The 20353-nt window shown below is 38.7% G+C and overlaps 1 protein-coding gene across 1 annotated transcript in view; it reads right to left on the bottom strand.

Annotated features, from left to right (window-relative positions):
- Positions 1 to 20353, bottom strand: part of IFNE (interferon epsilon) — a 58055-nt gene that overhangs the window by 12209 nt on the left and 25493 nt on the right. Inside the window, exon 1 of the mRNA XM_060411002.1 lies at positions 1 to 20353. This exon is cut by the window's right edge and continues 25493 nt beyond it. Coding sequence (XP_060266985.1) covers positions 14501 to 15082 — 582 coding nt within the window. The 5' untranslated portion in view covers positions 15083 to 20353 and the 3' untranslated portion in view covers positions 1 to 14500.

The following is a 20353-nucleotide window of genomic DNA, read 5'->3' on the forward strand; positions in this document are numbered from 1 at the left end:
CTTGAAGCTGTTTTCTTGGAATGTACTGTTGGTGGTTTAGTTGCTCAGTCGTGTCCGACTCTTGCGACCCCATGGACTGTAGCCCGCCAGGCTCCTCTGTCCATGGGATTCTCCAGGCAAGAATACTGGAGTGGGTTGCCATTTTCTTCTCCATCTGGAATGTATCAGTTCAGTTCAGTTCAGTTCAGTCGCTCAGTCGTGTCTGACTCTTTGCGACCCCATGAATCGCAGCACACCAGGCCTCCCTGTCCATCACCAACTCCCGGAGTTCACTCAGACTCACGTCCATCGAGTCGGTGATGCCATCCAGCCATCTCATCCTCTGTCGTCCTCTTCTCCTCCTGCCCCCAATCCCTCCCAGCATCAGAGTCTTTTCCAATGAGTCAACTCTTCGCATGAAGTGGCCAAAGTACTGGAGCTTCAGCTTTAGCATCATTCCTTCCAAAGAAATCCCAGGGCTGATCTCCTTCAGAGTGGACTGGTTGGATCTCCTTGGAGTCCAAGGGACTCTCTAGAGTCTTCTCCAACACCACAGTTCAAAAGCATCAATTCTTCGGCGCTCAGCCTTCTTCACAGTCCAACTCTCACATCCATACATGACCACTGGGAAAAAAACCATGATTTCAATTTGAAACAGTAGAGGGCAGAATAACATTAGTCACAGAAGGCACTTGCTCATTGAGTCAATGTAAACAAATGAATTAACTGCAAGTATTCATGTCTTAGTGCATTTGGTTAGCTAACATAACACAATGTTATACTCAGCCTTAGGGAATACAATTAACACATTTTTTACCAGTGGTTATCCATTCAAATATGCTTCTTAGCAAAGAGACACCAGAGGACAAAGCTAAGTTATTAAAATCAAAATGGAAAAAGTTCCACTTCTTTTAAAAAATAATGATATTGGATGTCTGATACTTTCAGATTAGATAGTAAATAACCACAGAGGACTGGTGTTAGGCTGATATCCCCATTTTAAACCTTACCTTTTCCTCTTCATTTTGCATTATTTACTTATTCTAGATTTCTGTAAATATACTTGATTTATTTCAATAGGATGGTACATGGAAGATTTTTGCAGTGTTTTTTCTAAGTTAGTTACCACGATCGATAAGGCAATCAGTAATGTGGATTTTTGACCCAACTACTGGGAACAATTCAAAACAATCTATTCATCAGTATTTAATATGAAAAAAATAAACTTTCACCTCAAATATTTTGATGTGATATTAAAAAAGAAATTAGTAATATATGCAGCATCTTTTAAAACCCCAAACGAGTGAGAAATAACAGAAACATGAGAATAATATCAATCAGGTTTCTTTATAAACAGGAGAAATGATAAAGTGGAATACAGGTATACCTCAGATATTTGCAAGTTCAGTTTCAGACTACTGCAATAAAGCTAATATTGCAATAAAGTGAGTCACAAACTTTTTATTTTCCAGTGCATCTAATTTCTATTTACATTATACTGTAGTCTATTAAGTGTCCAACATTATGCTAAAAAATAATGCACATACCTGAATTAAAAAATACTTTATTGCTAAAACATGCTAACCATCATCTGAGCCTTCAGTGAGTCATAATCTTTTGGTAATCATAATATCAAAGATCACTGATCGTGGATCACCATAACTAATACCATAATAATTTAAAAATCTGAAATATCATGAGACTTACCAAAATGTGACATAGACACAAAGTTTGAAAAATGGTGCTGATATACTTGTTCAATGCAGGGTTGTCACAGACCTTTCATTCATAAAAAATACAATTATCTACAAAGCACAATAAAAGAAGATATACCTGTATTCTTGCTAAAAATTAGGTAAAAAAAAACGATGCCTACCTTCCCTTCTAGTATTTAACACTGTGGTGGAATAATAACAAGTTAAAAATATATGAAGCAAATACAAGGAAGCAAAATTACTACCACAAGTAGAAAATACAGTTTCCAAGGCAAAAGTATGATTAACTTTGAACTCTGTTAATGAATACGCCACCATAAATCTAGCCACTCTTCACTCCTCTATCACCATGGATCGGCTTTGCCAATTTCTGAACTTCTTATAAATGAAAATAATGTTAAAATACTCATATCTATGTCTAGTGCTTTTGTTCAATATTATGTCTGTGACATCATTGATATTGTTTTGTGTATCAATAATTCATTGTTGTTATTATGCACTATGTTGTTAGAATAGATCAAAATACGCGTGTCAGTTCTAGTATTAATGTAGTTTAGCTTTGTTTCTTTGGCAGGTATTGGGACTACTATGATGAAAGCTTCTGTTAGCATACTTGGACTTTTCTTTTGGTGGATCTAAGCAATAATTTCTGTGGATATATGACCAGGGGTGGGTGGAGTGGCTTTGTCACAGGTGTGTGTTTATATGTTTATCTTTATAGATAGTACCAACCACTTTCCAAAAGTTTTAGTAGTTTATACTTCCATCATCAACAATTGTATGTCTTTTTATTTTTTTTAATTTAATATTTTTAGTTTTAGCTATTCTGGTGTGTGTGCTGTGGTATGACATTTTGGCTTTAATTTGCATCCCATGAGCAGTCATGATGTTGATCACTTTTCTTCAAGTTTATTGATCATTTGGAGATTCTCTTTTGTGAAGTGTGGTTTCACAAAATATGAAGATTCTCATTTTCTTCTTGATACTGAAGTGCATATTTAAAAAATATGTAAGAAAGACACAGACATAAATAAGCTAGAAATGCAAGTAAGTTCATAATCTTTGGAGTTTTTTTTAACCTGGCTTGTGTGACAACATCATGATTGTCTTCGGGATTGGCATGGGATTGTTCTGACCCATCCAAAATGCGTCCTTAGTAGAGTATCACTGTAGATTCATACTCCCTGCAGGTAAGAGATCTTGGCTAATTCTGTATAGAAGTCCTTTTCTCAATTGTCTTTCTTCCCTAAATTGCATCCTAGAAGTTCTTCTTCCATGTTAATTTTATCTAAGAGAAATCTTAGATACATGTACAGAAATTTCTGCTGTAACTTATTCAACAATTGCTGGAAGTGTTAAAGGTAAGTTTAAAGCAAGATACTGAATCTTAGGAGTCCTTTTTAGTGAAAATATTTGCACTAAAGAGAAAATAAGTTTATACCAAGAGGCGCAGATACATAGATATAAGATCTAGAATAGTGCTGGAGAAAACAATCAGGATGTACTTTATTCATCCATAAACTACTATGAAAAGCCATATAGCAAAGAAGACATTAGAATTCAGGAGTCAGTTACTTACTCTTAAAGTTATATCAATGTTTTCGTTCATCATGAGAAACATATATTAAAATTTTCTATTTATATATTACCAGAAAAATATGATTTTTATCCAAAATTCTGTCTGTCCCATCTTTGTCTTTTAACAGAGTATAGTGAAGTGTTTGGTTCCTCCATACTGTTCCTGGTGATACAAAGGCAGGAGTCATCATCTTCCAGTACCAACTCTGGGAGATTGAGCTAAGACAAGCTTCCTTTTCTTCAGAAAAATGGAAATACCGGACACAATTTAAAAGAGTCAATTTTAAGCACATAGCTAAGAAGAAAAAAAATGGAATGGTACGTATGTTCCAAAAATTAAAAGGGAGTTTAAAGATCTCATTTCTTATCCTCCATTCCCTCAAATTCTACTCCCTAGAAATAATGAGACATCAGTTTTCCCCAGTGTAATCCTTGTAATATCATTCAACATGTTATGAACGAGCTTGGATTTAGGTGAATACTCTTTACCTAGAGAATTTAATTGCTGTGTAGTATTCCACAGTATGATGGGGTCAGTATTTACTTAACCAAATCCTCTATAATAGCACATTTGACTAAAATTACCCTTTATATAAGTAGGGCTGCAAAAAATAAATTTGTATTCCCTTTTGAGTAGGGAATGTAAGTACCTAGAACTGCATTTGGTGAGTCCAGTGGTTCAAAAATGCTGGTAATTTTTACCAAATTAATTACTGATATTTGAAAAATTTTTTGTTTCTACTATGTATAGGTGTCAGCTCTTATCCCAACCACCAGCAAGCTATTTTGTTCTTTATCAGATTTTTCCCTATAGAATGCTACAACTGAATCCTTGATATGTCCAAACTCATCTCTTTGTCCTTCTAACTTCAATCTATGGTAGAAATCTGCCTAGCTAGAGGCATTTTGGGGACACTTTTCTTGTTTATTTTAGCTCCTGAATGCTATCCCACCCACAAGAGTGTGTTCTCTCTCCTTTCCTCTTCTTCAGTTCAGTTCAGTTGCTCAGTCGTGTCCAAATCTTTGTGACCCCATGAACCGCAGCATGCCAGGCCTCCCTGTCCATCACCAACTCCCACAGTTTACCCAAACTCATGTCCATTGAGTCTGTGATGCCATCCAACCATCTCATCCTCTGTCATCCCCTTCTCCTGCTGCCTTCAATCTTTCCCAGAATTAGGGGCTTTTCAAATGAATCAGATCTTCGCATCAGGTGGTCAAAGTATTGGGGAGTCTCAGCTTCAACATCAGTCCTTCCAATGAACACCCAGGACTGATCTCCTTTAGGATGGACTGCTTGGGTCTCCTCGCAGTCCAAGGGACTCTCAAGAGTCTTCTCCAATACCACAGTTCAAAAGCATCAATTCTTTGGCACTCAGCTTTCTTCACAGTCCAACTCTCACATCCATATACAACTACTGGAAAAATGATAGCCTTGACTAGTTGGACCTTTGTTGGCAAAGTAATGTCTCTGCTTTTAATATGCTGTCTAGGTTCATCATAACTTTTCTTCCAAGGAGTAAGCATCTTTTAATTACTTGGTGGCAAACACCATCTGCAGTGATTTTGGAGCCCAGAAAAATAAAGTCAGCCACTGTTTCCACTGTTTCCCCATCTATTTGCCAGGAAGTGATGAGAACAGATGCCATGGTCTTAGTTTTCTGAATGTTGAACTTTAAGCCAACTTTTTCACTCTCCTCTTTCACTTTCCTCAAGAGGTTCTTTAGTTCTTCTTCACTTTCTGCCATAAGGGTGGTGTCATCTGCATTATCTGAGGTTATTGATATTTCTCCCGGCAATCTTGATTCCAGCTTGTGTTTCTTCCAGTCCAGGGTTTCTCATGATGTACTCTGCATATAAGCTAAATAAGCAGGGTGACAATATACAGCCTTGACGTGCTCCTTTTCCTATTTGGAACCAGTCTGTTGTTCCATGCCCAGTTCTAAATGTTGCTTCCTGACCTGCATACAGGTTTCTCAAAAGGCAGGTTAGGTGGCCTGGTATTCCCATCTCCTTCAGAATTTTCCACAGTTTATTGTGATCCACACAGTCAAAGGCTTTGGCATTGCCTTTTTTTGAGATTGGAATGAACACTGACCTTTTCCAGTCCTGTGGCCACTGCTGAGTTTTCCAAAATTGCTGACATATTGAGTGCAGCACTTTCATAGCATCATCTTTTAGGATTTAAAATAGCTCAATTGGAATGCCATCACCTACACTAGCTTTATTCATAGTGATACTTCCTAAGGTGCACTTGACTTCACATTCCAGGATATCTGGCTCTAGGTGAGTGATCACACCATCGTGATTATCTGGGTCATGAAGATTGTTTTTGTACAGTTCTTCTGTGTATTCTTGCCACCTCTTCTTAATATCTTCTGCTTCTGTTAGGTCCATAACATTTTTGTCCTTTATTGAGCCCATCTTTGCATGAAATGTTCCCTTGATATCTCTAATTTTCTTGAAGAGATCTCTAGTCTTTCTACTAGACACAAATGGGTCCTTTAAGGTATTTTTCCTGTAACTACACAATTTGCTCTGGAACTATGCCTCTTTCTTTCCCAGTTCCATCCGTCCTTTTTCTCCTCCACCAGTTTCTCCCTCCCAAGCAATGAGAATAGTTTAGAAGATGTTACTTTAAAATGTCAGTTATATGGAATAATACACAGCTAAGACTTTGGTTCTTAATGCTCTCAAATTAACTGTTTTGGTCAGATTTATGATCACTTTGTTCATCTGACGTGAAACCAGATGAATCTGTTATTGAGAACAAATAAATAAATTTCCCCAGGGGTCTATGCTTTGTTTAGTACAATGCTTATACTGAAACTTAACTTGGAATAAATTTTACTAAAACAACGTGCACTTAGCTCTCTTACACAGAAAAAGTTACATGATTTATGAGTCAAGGGAACCTGCCTTTTGCTTTACTCAAACCTTGCTCCACCCATACCAAGAGTACATAATCTCCTCCTTCAGTGATGAGAACTTAGCTGAACAGGTTTCCATACTTTTAAGAAACTGGATTCCTCTTCCATTTAATGAAAATCCATGGGACTGTTTCTGCGTTATGATCCTTTCCCTGCATACCTGTAATGTGACTCTGGCTATTTGTCTCTAAATACTCATTACATGCTGGCTATTTCCTGTCTACCCATAATGTTTATGTATACAATCCAAAGAGATGAGGAAAACTGCCATCAAGTCTTCACTAATAGTTGGCAGAAAAACCGATCCAGTAGCCCTCCATTTTGGACAACAAGCTAGCTTTTGAAAAGAACAATGGGAAAAAGTGTTACACAACAACTATAAAACTGAGCCATGTACACCATTTGCGTGTATTGTTTTCATAATTTTTCTAACATATTAAGCCTTCTATAAACTGAACAATAATTTCAAGCTGGTACCAGTGGTTTCTATATTACTTGGCAATTGAAAACATGACTAACCATCACCAGATTGACGGGGTCAAAGGCCCAGAAAGAGTGAATTCAGAAAAGGATTGTCTAAGAAGATCAGAGCAACCAGAAGAGAGGCTCCGACCTGGATTTCTGCCTTACATATCGTGCCATTATTTTACTGTGCCCTAAATATACAAGGACAGAAACCACTCTTTCATCAGAGAAAGATAGATACTTCACTTCTTACTCCAAGAAGCAGTTTATCCAATATCCCATCTAGGAAAAATAGAGAAATTGAAAAACCAAAATGAAAAACTTTACCCCTTAGCTGCTGCTGAGTCACTTCAGTTGTGTCCAACTCTGTGCAACCTTATGGACTACAGCCTGCCAGGCTTCTCTGTCCATGGGATTCCCCAGGCAAGAGTACTGGAGTGGGTTGCTATTTCCTCCTCCAGGGGACTTCCTGACCAGGGATCGAACCTGGGTCTCCTGAACTGCAGGCAGATTCTTTACCGCTGAGCCTTATCTCTAGACAGAATCCCCTTACATATAGAAATGCCCATGATAATATGGTATTGATATTCCTTCTTTCTTTTAATACTATATTTTAAATTTCTTCATCCATTCAATATTTAGATTGACCCTGTTAGGTGCTCAGGTAAAGAGATAAGATTTCATTTGCCTACTGTGAAGCGTTAATTGTTCACACTCCAGTTGGAAGAAAGAGAAGTAACTGATTACACTACAATGTAGTTTGGGACACGGTAAAAGTTGTGATCTGGAGGGGCACAGATAGATTCAGAGAAATCAGACTATTAGGGCTTTCAGTGAAGGAAAAAGTTTTAAGTGAGTCATGAATAGCAAAAATGAGACATTAACACATATTAGGAAAAGAATATGCACCAAGTCAAGGAAACAGAATGTGAGTTTGGGTTTTCTATGGCCCAAAGGGAAGTTCTATATGCTATGGCACTGGAGGTCAGGTGCTGAGAAGGCAGACTTTGAGACACAGTTTACCATGCAAGGAGTTTACTAGGGAGCACTTCAGGGAAGAAAAACCAGGAGGATGGAGACAGGGAATGCTGACTTGCCATGTAGTCACAAAGTGGCCTTGGCCAATTACAGTGAGGAGCTCTGAAGGCGAGATGACCCTTCAGAGATGGAGTGAGGGGTCTGAGCCTTTATACCTCCACATCAGCCAGTCACTGAATATAGGCAGACCTCAGGAAGGGAGAGAAAACTTGGGCTAAATGCCAAAAGCAATTCCAGGAATGAACCCCTGATCTCTTTATTTACCAAACATCTACACACCTCAACAGAGATTACTGAACCACTTGCCATCTTTCCCCTTGGAATCCTCTATCTTTTAGAAGTTTGGTTTCTTTTGTGTCTGCAGAATATACTTTGTCCAACTGTAATGAGTGCTATAGTTGTCATTTTTATTTCACTCAACCACAGGCATGAGAATCAGAAACTCTTACAGAAAGAAATGTGGTTTGGACCATTTTCCTTAAAAGGCAGTTATTACTATGGGGTGTAACTGGGGTACTGAAGTCTCTAAATACAGCTTCTTTAAGAGAGAAAAAGACTATCTAATCTGCTGCTGTGAAAAGGTAATGACAAAAAAACCAACTACTATCTAACAACTACCTTACCATCTATAGGGTGCTCACTTCTCTCCAGGTACTGCAGGAAAACGTGAGGTCAGGAATTTCAAGGAGAACATGCCTTCATCTGTTAAAAGTCTACCACGGCCATCAAGAAATAGGAATGTGGTTAATAATGTGTAGTCACAGGATCAACAGCATCAGCTTCATCTAGGAATTGTTAGAAATGCCAATACTCAGTCCCCACCACAGACCTATCGGATCAGAAACAGTGGGAATGGAGCCATGTGATCTGTGTTTTAACGAGTCCTTCGCAGGATTCTGATGTGCCAGAGGTGGTGTTTAATTTACTGCATGTGATGAGTTTTCTAAGCCAAATCTCTACAAGGGGCCAACTTCTTTTTTTAAATTTAATTATTTTAATTAACTAATTAACTTATCTTCTGTCTACACCACATGGCATTTTGGATCTTAGTATCCGTAGTTCCCCAATTAGGGACTGAACTCATACCCCTCTGCAGTGGGAGTGCAGAGTCCTAACCACTGGACAACCTGGGAATTTCCTATTTGTTCTTTGTTTAAATCTCAAAAATAAAATAACTTTATTTGTCTTGGATCTAAAATGAATCCATATTTATGAGAGAACTATTTAATTAGAAAAGTGTTGGCGTGCTGCAATTCATGGGGTCGCAAAGAGTTGGACACAACTGAGCGACTGAACTGAACTGATGAGAATGGAAATTCTATCACCCAGATGGCACTGCTATGAACATTATAGTGTAATTTCTTTTCAGACATTTTTCACACATATTTTTTAAAAATGTGATGCTACTGTACTTATTACTTTGTAACCAATTTTTATTTGATTTAGTAATCTATTTAGCTCAGGACATGTAGATGTAACAATAATTCAGATGACTCACTGAATGAATGAACTTACCTTTACTCTGAGCTCACTCATGTATTGCTAGAAGGGTATCTAGTTTTTTTAAAAGTATTTTGCTTTCTCAATATCTCTAAACTTAGAACTTCGGATTTAAAGTTTTAAAACGGTACACATATTTCAGTTCAGTTCAGTCGCTCAGTTGTATCCGACTCTTTGGAACCCCATGAACTGCAGCACTCCAGGCCTCCCTGTCCATCACCAGCTCCCGGAGTTCACTCAAACTCAAGTCCATCGAGTCCGTGATGCCATCTAGCCATCTCATCCTCTGTCATCCCCTTCTCCTCCTGCCCCCAATCCCTCCCAGCATCAGAGTCTTTTCCAATGAGTCAACTCTTTGATGAGGTGGCCAAAGTACTGGAGTTTCAGCTTTAGCATCATTCCTTCCAAAGAACACCCAGGACTGATCTCCTTTAGGATGGACAGGTTGGATCTCCTTGTAGTCCAAGGGACTCTCAAGAGTCTTCTCCAACACCACAGTTCAAAAGCATCAATTCTTCAGCACTCAGCTTTCTTCACAGTCCAACTCTCACATCCATACATGACCACAGGAAAAACCATAGCCTTGACTAGACGGACCTTTGTTGGCAAAGTAATGTCTCTGCTTTTCAATATGCTATCTAGGTTGGTCACAACTTTCCTTCCAAGGAGCAAGCGTCTTTTAATTTCATGGCTACAATCACCATCTGCAGTGATTTTGGAGCCCACAAAAATAAAGTCTGACACTGTTTCCCCATCTATTTCCCATGAAGTGATGGGACCAGATGCCATGATCTTAGTTTTCTGAACGTTGAGCTTTAAGCCAACTTTTTCACTCTGCTCTTTCACTTTCATCAAGAGGCTTTTTAGTTCTTCCTCACTTTCTGCCATAAGGGTGGTGTCATCTGCATATCTGAAGTTATTGATAATTCTCCCGGCAATCTTGATTCAAGCTTGTGCTTTCTCCAGCCCAGCATTTCTCATGATTAGTTTGTATTAGGCAGCTAAGGCAGTTATACAAGCAGGATGTCAACTTAAGCTAAATGTCTGGGGAAACATTAGTACGTAAAGTATTGGTTTTAGCTTCTAAATGTTATCTGCTATAAGTTTCCACGTGGCAGCTTCCAAATGGAGAAGTGTTCTGTTCACCTTAGTTCTGAGGAAAGAAATGTCTAGGGGTGAAGATACACTATAATCAAGTAATTCAAGATTTTGACAGTACGGGAACTTGAATAAGGAAATCCAAAAGAAAATTATTATCATTATTGTCATCTTTATATTTGCCAGTAATATTATATAATTCTGTTCAGGTCTGTAGTGTCTAGAATACAGTGCAAGCTTTTGAGTCAGGCAGACTTGAGAGGCCATCTTTGCTCTGGCATTTGCTCACTCTGTGGCTTGCTACATTACTTTGAATCAGTTATATACTTGACTTTTAAAGTCTTGTTCTCACCTGAGGAAAGAAGATAATATCAGAAACTACCTTGCAAGATTAACTGGAGAATTGAATAACATGTTAAATAATGGATTTGGTTTTGAAAAAGTTCCTGGATTAAAGAAAACAACAAAAATTCTATAGACATGAGAAGCAAATAACCTGTAAGGACAGTTGAATTGATAAATACTTCTTCTTTCTCCACTTCCCTATCTCTGCATGAACTTGAAGGTAACTGGGCTGAAATATGAAGCTGACAGACTTCCTCCTGACTGCCCAGCCTCTGCTTCCTTGCCCTCTGCCACTGCTGCAGCTCACCCTGCCTAGGTCTCAGGATCCTATTTGGTCCTTCCTCGTTCCTTTCAAGCCAAATCTGGATGCACTGGCCGACAGTTAACACATGTTCAGTTCAGTTCAGTTCAGTCGCTCAGTTGTGCCCAACTCTTTGCGACCCCATGAATCGCAGCACACCAGGCCTCCCAGTCCATCACCATCTCCCGGAGTTCACTCAGACTCACGTCCATCGAGTCCATGATGCCATCCAGCCATCTCATCCTCAGTCGTCCCCTTCTCCTACTCCTAATCCCTCTCAGCATCAGTCTTTTCCAATGAGTCAACTCTTCACATGAGGTGGCCAAAGTACCGGAGTTTTAGCTTCAGCATCATTCCTTCCAAAAGAAATCCCAGGGCTGATCTCCTTCAGAATGGACTGGTTGGATCTCCTTGCAGTCCAAGGGACTCTCAATAGTCCTCTCCAACACCACAGTTCAAAAGCATCAATTCTTCGGCGCTCAGCCTTCTTCACAGTCCAACTCTCACATCCATACATGACCACAGGAATTAAACTGAAAAGGAATATGCTCCTCAGCAAGCTTTTACAGCCAGCGATGACTTTTAACTAGAATTATACGATGAACCTAAAGCAGAGAATGACATAAAGTGATAGAATGAGCACCAAATTTCTGGGCCACAGCTATGCGTCTCACATTGATGACTGTGGGAAAGTCACCAAGCCTTAGTGACCTTCAGTTTCTCCAGCCTCACATTTGTTCCATGATGATTTTGGGGAGCTCCTGGGTGGAAGAGCTAGAACCCCTTCCTCATCAGCATCTCCTCTCCTTTGGCATTAGTACCCTTCTTTCTAGCTCTCCTCCCACCCAGCCCTTGCTCCGGGCCAACCCAAGGGCAGGCTGGCTCATTCCTGTTTCTTCTAGCCTTCATCTAACACTTCCTTTCACCAACAGGACTCCTCCATGTACATTTCTGATAACTGTGACTTGTTAGATATATTTTTTTAATTTGTATCTTTCAAACGACTAAAAATCAAAATACAAAAATATGTGGTAAAGCCTCTTCTACCCTGTCCTCTTCCCTTAGTTTCTCTCCCCAACCCACTCCACAAAATACACGTTAACATCATTGTAATTTATTGCTTGTATATTCGTGATTTATTCATATATAAGTAAGGTCAAATATAAAAAATTTGTATTACACTTTAATCTCAAATGCAGCATTTTATATACAGTCTGTATCATGCCTATTTTTTATGTATTTTTTTAAAGTCTGCCTCTTGCCTATTTTTATGTTTTGTTTTGTTTTTTTTTCCCAGTATGGTAACAGCACTTCATTCTTTCCTCCAGCTGAATAGTTTTCCTTTGTGTGAATATGCCTTAACTGTCTCTAACTGGAAGGATATGGGTGTTTTCCTCTTTTGATATCATATATAATGTTGCAATGAATAATGCTGTATGTAAGTCACTTCACATGGATGCAAATATTTTTACAGGACATACTGCAGACCTGCACTTGATGAATAAAGGAATACATGCATCTGTGATTTTAACAGAGTTCACCAATTTGCCTTCACAGTGATTGTGCCAATTTCTGGTGCTCTGGAAAATTATAAAAGCATCCCTCTTCCAAAATCTCCATGATAGTGTTTAAAAAATTGAATTCTACAGTCTAATCTATCTGATAGGTTATAAATAGCATATTATTCACTTTTAATTTCTATTTTTTATTATGTGTGAGGTTGAACCTCTTTTCACGCATTTTTTTTTTCTTCTGCAAACTGCTTATTCATGTCCTTTGGCCTTACTTCTATTGTGTTGCCTATAATAAATAATCAGTGTGTGATGTTATTTTCAGAACTTGCAATATAAATTATTCCTAATATTTCTCATTGTTGCTAGCAATTTCTGGCAAAGAAATCACTGGACAGCACTCAGAATGGGAAAAAAATATTTACAAATGAAGCAAATGACAAGGCATTAACCTCAAAAATATACAAACAGCTCATGCAGCTCAGTATAAAAAAAAACAAACCACCCAATCAAAACATGAGTAGACACATACAGATGGATAACAAAGACATACAGATGGCTAACAAACACACAAAAAGATGCTCAACATTCACTAAGTAGAGGAATCAAAACTATAGTGTGGTATCACCTCATACCAGTCAGACTAACCATTATCAAAGAACCTACAAATAATGAATTCTAGACAGAGTCTGGAGAAAAAAGAAACCTTTTACATTGTTGGTGGGGTGTAAGCTGACACAGGGACTATGGAGAACAGTATGGAAGTGCCTTCAAAAATTAAAAATAGAATTACCATATGGCTCAGCAATCCCACTCCAGGGCATACAACTGGAGAAAACTATAATTCAAAAAAATACATGCACCCCAATGTTCACTGTAGCACTATTTACAATAGCAGGACATAGAAGCAACTTAACTGTCCATCAGCAGAGGAATGGATAAAGAGGATAATATTCCATTATATATATAATTACATAATATTACTCAGCCAGAAAAAGGAATGAAATTGTGCCACTTGCGGAGACATAGATGGACCTAGAGACTGTCATACAGAGTGGAGTAAGTCAGAAAGACAAAACAAACATTATATAATTGTCACCTACATGTGGAATCTAGAAAATGATACAGATGAACTTATTTGCACAACAGAAATAGAGACACAGACGTAAAGAATAAATATATGATGTGATATCAATAGGGAAAGGGAGGTGGATCAGATGGTAAAGCATCTGCTTACAATGCAGGAGACCTGGGTTCAATCCCTGGGTCAGGAAGATCCCCTGGAGAAGGGAATGGGTACCCACTCCAATATTCTTGCCTGGAGAATTCCATGGACAGAGGAGCCTGGTGGGCTACAGTCCATGGGGTTGCAAAAGAGTCGGACATGACTGAACAACTAACACTTTCACTTTCAGGTATAAAATACATAACTAATAAGAACCTACTCTATAGCACAGGGAACTCTACTCAATGCTCTGTGGTGACCTAAATGGGAAGGAAATCTAAGAGGGAATATATGTATACATATAGTTGATTCACTTTGCTGTACAGCAGAAGCTAACACAACATTTTAAAGCAATTATACTCCAATACAAGTTAATTTAAGAAAAAGAAATCACTGGGATGAATATTCAATGATAAGCAAAGTATGACAGTGAAGATAAAGTTCATTATATCTACTTGGCCAGTTTTTATGAAAATATACCAATCTGAAGAACAATTATGAAATATTAATGAATCGCTTCAACTCATAAAAATTTCAGATGGACAGAAAATACAAAGTGACATTACAGAATAAAAACAACTGTAGTCAATGCGCATCATCTTTAAAGCAAAGATACATATATGTATATATATATACATACACACATACATATATATATATACATACACACACACACACACACACAAAAAACAAAAAACAAAAAACAAAGAATAGTACTACTTTAAAACAAAAAGAAATAATAGTGCCTGGAGAAATCCTACTCCTCCTCCGTGCTATGCTTTTAAAGCCTGCAGTTGGCTCTTCCTTCAAATGGTTCAAGTTTCCATGCCCTGTTCACTCAGCTTTCTTGTGAGTCGGAACACCAAGAACAGACACCGGTTGATTTCTACTTTGACAATGGTCCAGGCACAGCTGCTATAGTCCTGGCTTTCCAGGTAATCATGGATCCTTTGGAAATACATTTTAACCTGTAATCTAAGGTTCTCACTGCCCAAGGTGTCACTTTTCTTCTTTGCTTGCAGTCTCATGAGTGCTTCTAGGTATTCCAGCTGTTGAAGAAGTTCAACAAGGAACTTTTCTGTGTGACTTTCCTCCCAACCATCAAGAGAAGAGGTTGCCCTGAAGAGGTTGAAGATCTGTTGAAGCATCTCATGAAGGATGGCCAGTACTTGTCCTTTCTGATACTGGTGAGGATTCACAGACTTCTGGGGAAGCAGGAAGTTTTTCCTGTGCAGTAGACACTGCTGAATTGACGAGGTCTGCAGTTTATTCAAAAGTTTTAAACTCTCTTGGTTCACTCTCCTTTGCTGGCAAAGAACCAGTTTCAGCTCTTGGGAGCAAACAGTGGAAGAAGCCAACAGAACCAACACAATTTCAAAGAAAGCCTTGTTAATCATGGTGAAGGTCAAATATTCCACTTATCTCTGTGCAGACTGGATAAAGCTCCGTCTCTAGTGATTATTTGTTTTGTGCATCTTATTCTGGAAAGTATTCTCTTTTGTAGTTTTGTTTTCTAATGTTGTCATTTCTCCAAGTTTACATGTTAAGCTTTCTGGTTCCCTTTTCACAAGGTTTACGGGACTTTTTTTTTCCACTTTCCATTGTGTTGGCTTATTTGAGGAAGTAATCCAAAGAATTTGTTTTCTTTGCATGTGTTCCTTGAGACAATAATAGGCCAGTCATGCAAAATGATCTTCTATTACTCTCATTATTTATTATACACAAAGTTTCACTCAACACAATATGCTTTCTAAATATTTAGTCAAGCTTATTAAAGTTCTTTTACTGAGAGTAAGTTTTTCTTTTTAAAGGAATGGTCTTTCATGGAGTTATGTTTATCAGAGGCTTAACAGCACCTATATGGCGTGTGTGTGAGTGTGCTAAGTCACTTCAGCCATGTCCTACTTTTTGTGACCCTATGGACTGGGGCCTGCCAAGTTCCTCTTGTCCATGGAAATCTCTAGGCAAGAATACTGGAGTGGGTTGCCATGCCCTTCTCCAGGGGACCTTCCTAACCCAGGGATCGAACCCAGATCCCTTACATCTGCTGCATTAGCTGGTGGGTTCTTTACCACTAACACCACCTGGGAAGCCATAACACAGTCAGGCAAAAATTAAACAAGAAAAATTTAACTGAGTAAATTTAAAGGTCAAATTGGTTCCACCAAGCTATAGAAAAGGAAAGGTTTTTAAAGTAGAAACCGGGCAGAAAAAAGAAAATTATTAACAAAAAAAGTACTGTTTCAGGCAAAGTTGCCCTCCTAAGGGGGATGGAGGTGCCTATACGCAGATTACTTCACTACTGCTAACCAGGTAATTCTAGGTTGACTGGTTAAAGGTTACATTCCTGGGGTGTTGAAATTGCAATTAAGTTAAATATTAAGTCTTGGTTTACTGGCATGGAGTTTAGCATAAGTAATTCCATTTTGGGTCTGTTGTGTCCTTTTTACACTACTAAATTTAAAACCTCAAGTAGAACTGTATCTTTGCACAAATGCTTGAACAGATTAACCTTAAGATATGTATCAGCAATCTTAAATTGCTTTGTGTCTTAGCCAAGCAGTTCAATATCTAAGATTCTAGCCTATGGAAGTAATATAAAAAGGAAAATATTAGCAAAGGAAGATTGTTATAAAATTACTGCAACTGAAGTATATACCATATAGGTATATACCATAACACCATATAGGTCCAACAACAGTGGAATGGTTAAATAAATGTTGGGAAATCCATGTAATGAAATGCCATGCAAACATTATAAATAACATCATATGTGGAAAGAGTTTGGGGGCAGTTGGTTAGTCTATATTCCCTAGGGTGCCAATAACTAAAGAAAATCAATGTGACTAGTTTACGTCAGTAATGCTTCTTGAATTACAAGTCCCATATTCCTTTTTTAAATAATTCCCTTTTAAATTAATCCATTTTTTGATTGTGCTGGCTTCTGTTGCTACATGCAGGCTTTCCCTAGGTGAGGTAAGTTGGGGCTCCTCTTTGTTGGTGCGTGGGGTTCTCACTGTGGCGGACTCTCCTGTTAGAGAGCACGGGCTCTCGGTGCACAGTCTTTACACGTTGCAGCCCCTGGGTCCAGCAGTCACAGCACGTGAGCGCAGTAGTTGTGGGGCACGGGTTTAGTTGCTCCATGGCATGTGGAATTTCCCCAATCAGGAGTTGAACCTGTGTCCCCTGCATTGGCAGACAAGCAGATTCTCACTCACTGTACCACCAGGAAGTCTCCAGTTCCATATTCTAAATTCTTCAGAATAAACCCCCAATCAACCATTCCAATCTTATCTCTCACTGTTGCTCCAAATGTGGTATATTTGTGCACGCTCAGTTGCTTCAGTCGAGTCTGACTCTTTGTGACTCTATGGGTTGTAGCCTGCCAGGCTCCTCTGTCCATGGGATTGTCTGGACTTGTGTGTGTGTGTTTAGTAATATTTTCTTTCCCTAAAACATCACTTGTTGCCTCCTTCATTCCCAGTACCTGTCTGTCCAAGGACTAGGACTACTTCTCCTTTGGGGCCTAGACTGCTCCCAGGGAGCTATAATTTCTTCTCCGGATCCTCACAGAACTTTGCACCTTTTAAGACACTTTTCTTGGTCTGTCTTATAAATGGTTATTCATTTAATTGTCTTACAACCTTCTAACATTAAGACCTCTTATGAATGTGTAATAAACACTCCTATTTTTACTGTCTATACAACTATGTGCTACTGCTGCTAAGTCACTTCAGTCGTGTCCGACTCTGTGTGGCCCCACAGACAGCAGCCCACCAGGCTCCCCTGTCCCTGGGATTCTCCAGGCCAGAACACTGGAGTGGGTTGCCATTTCCTTCTCCAATGCATGAAAGTGAAAAGTGGAAGTGAAGTCGCTCAGTCATGTCTGACTCTTAGCAACCCCATGGACTACAGCCTAACAGGCTCCTCTGCCCATGACATTTTCCAGGAGAGTACTAAAGTGGGGTGCCATTGCCTTCTCTGCTATACAACTATAGTAGGAGCTTAATAAACCCATGTTGTCTTGGACTGACAATGTGCTCTACCACAAAGAAATACAAGATGTTACATCTCATATTTGACCTTTTTTTTTTTTTTTTGCAGGTCATTGAGTGAGATCACAAACGCTGGAAAGAGAATATAAACATGCGTGGCCTCATTATCCACCAGCTCAATTATATGTTGGTGTCATTTAGTCAGTCTGATCTTAATAAATTAAGTCAACATGCTCCATGGAGGAATCTTTTCCTGTTCAAAAGTTCAACTACATCAATCAAAAGGTTTCAAACATTTTGGGTGCTGTGGAATTTGAACTTTCAGATCCAGGTCCATGAGAGTCAAATTACAGAAATCTCTTATCTGAGCTAACAAGGTAAACAGGCTTTAAGCTGATGTCAAGGAGTGGGAGTTGGGAAGAAAAGAAAACTTCACACTGAACTGGACAGAGTAGAAACCATTCAAAGGTAGTTATGTCATGTTAAACTTTGTGCCCATGACTTTAAACTTAACATCCAAGTCATGTATAGTTTGCACTGAATATTGTTCTGTAAAGCATGTTCTCTTTGAAAAGTTTTTAAACTCTTCACGGGATCAAGAATTATCTAGTAATTCCATTAGTGCTGCTGCTGCTAAGTCATTTCAGTCATGTCCAACTCTATGCGACCCCATAGACGGCAGCCCACCAGGCTCCCCCGTCCCTGGGATTCTCCAGGCAAGAACACTGGAGTGGGTTGCCGTTTCCTTCTCCAATTCCATTATAGTTATTAGTTGTTTGACATCTGTACCTTGTGTTTCTCTGCTTGCTGGTGTCATCAGGATGACAAATGTTTGAATACTTAATTCATGTTTTCACATTCAGGGCAACTAGTAACTTTATAAAGGGATTTAGTGGCCAAAGGGCTCTGCTCCTTCCCACTGGCTGATACAGAAGCCAAGTGCTTAAGGAAATGGTAGAGAAAAAGAAGAAATCTGTCACGTATTATCAGCTGAATTATGGAATTTGGATTTTGAAGTCACAAAGACCTGGAATGGAATATTCTCTCTACCAACTGCTGGTTGTGTGACTTTGTGCAAATTACTTAATCTCTATCTGCCTCAGCTTTCTCATCTCTAATTTATAAAACAGTTTTGAGGATTAGCAGATAAAATATTATAAGTAAAAATATAGTATGGTGCCTAAGGGTTCCCCTGGTGGCTTAGTGGTAAAAAATCCATCTGCCGATGCAGGATTCATGGGTTTGATCCCTGGGTTGGGAAAAGCCCCTGGAGAAGGAAATGGCAACCCACTCCAGTATTCTTGCCTGGGAAATTCCATGGACAGAGGAGACTGGCAGGCTACAGTTCACAGGGTGGCAAAAGAGTCAGACACAGCTTAGCGATCAAACAGTAGCAACAGCATGGTGCCTAAATTATGATAAATAACTAATACATATTTGTTGACTTCCACCTCAGTTCAGTTCAGTTCAGTCGCTCAGTCATGTCTGACTCTTTGCGACCCCATGAATCGCAGCACGCCAGGACTCCCTGTCCATCACCAACTCCCGGAGTTCACTCAGACTCACGTCCATCGAGTCAGTGATGCCATCCAGCCATCTCATCCTCTGTCGTCCCCTTCTCCTCCTGCCCCCAATCCCTCCCAGCATCAGAGTCTTTTCCAATGCGTCAACTCTTCACATGAGGTGGCCAAAGTACTGGACTTCCACTTAACAAATACTAAATCAGCCACATTCTTCCTAGGGATTCAAAGTTATGGTAAAATATTTTTATAGATAGAACAGAAGAATTAAAAGTGAAACATTTTTATCTTCTTGTGGCTCTTTTGAGCTGAGTTGCTCTGGGCTTCTGAAAGGGTCTGATCTCACTATATCTGAATATTTTTTATTGTGGCAATAACTCCACTAGTGTTTTTAAAAAATTTCTTCTTCTCCCACTTCTTCTCTTTCTCTTCATCTTCTTTCTCTCCCCTCTCCCCCTTCTTTCTCTATCTCTATGTCTTGGTCTTTCTCTCGCTCAACAAGGACCTATGGTAATTTATAACATATAAAAAGAATAATACCTGTTTTGATAACACTCCAGTTACTTCATCAAGACAATAAATTTTTGACCTGATCTCAAGATAAATCTATAAATCTTTAATGCAGAGCTTCAGGAAAACTGTAAGGAGAGTTGAGAAAAATTGCTAATCTGCACTCAAGACTTTCACATTATTTTCATCCAATTGACTATAATAATGTAAACCTGTGTTGTTTAATTTCCAAATGCTAGAGGATTTGCCAGGTATCATTCTGTTATTGATTTCTAACTTGAATTTCTTGTGGTTAAAGAAATTTAAATTGATTGAGATGTATTTTATAGCTCAGAATATGTTCTATCTTGGCGATCGTCCCATGAGAACTCAAAATAATTATATTCTGCTTTTGTTGGCTGAACTGTTCTGTAAACGGTAATTAGGTCAACTTGGTTGACAGTGTTGTTGACATTTTCTATGCTCGCTCTATTGTTTGCTCCATCAACTATTAAGTGACACCTTGAAATCTCAATCAAAAGGAGACTTGTCTACCTACTGTTATTATTTCTATTAGTTTTTGCTTCATATATCTTTAAACTCTTCTGTTAGGTACATCACATTTAGAATTATCATGTCCACTTGATGAATTGACTGTTATTTT

This window comes from Ovis aries, chromosome 2, assembly GCF_016772045.2.
Source record: "Ovis aries strain OAR_USU_Benz2616 breed Rambouillet chromosome 2, ARS-UI_Ramb_v3.0, whole genome shotgun sequence".
In the NCBI taxonomy this organism is placed as follows: domain Eukaryota; kingdom Metazoa; phylum Chordata; class Mammalia; order Artiodactyla; family Bovidae; genus Ovis; species Ovis aries.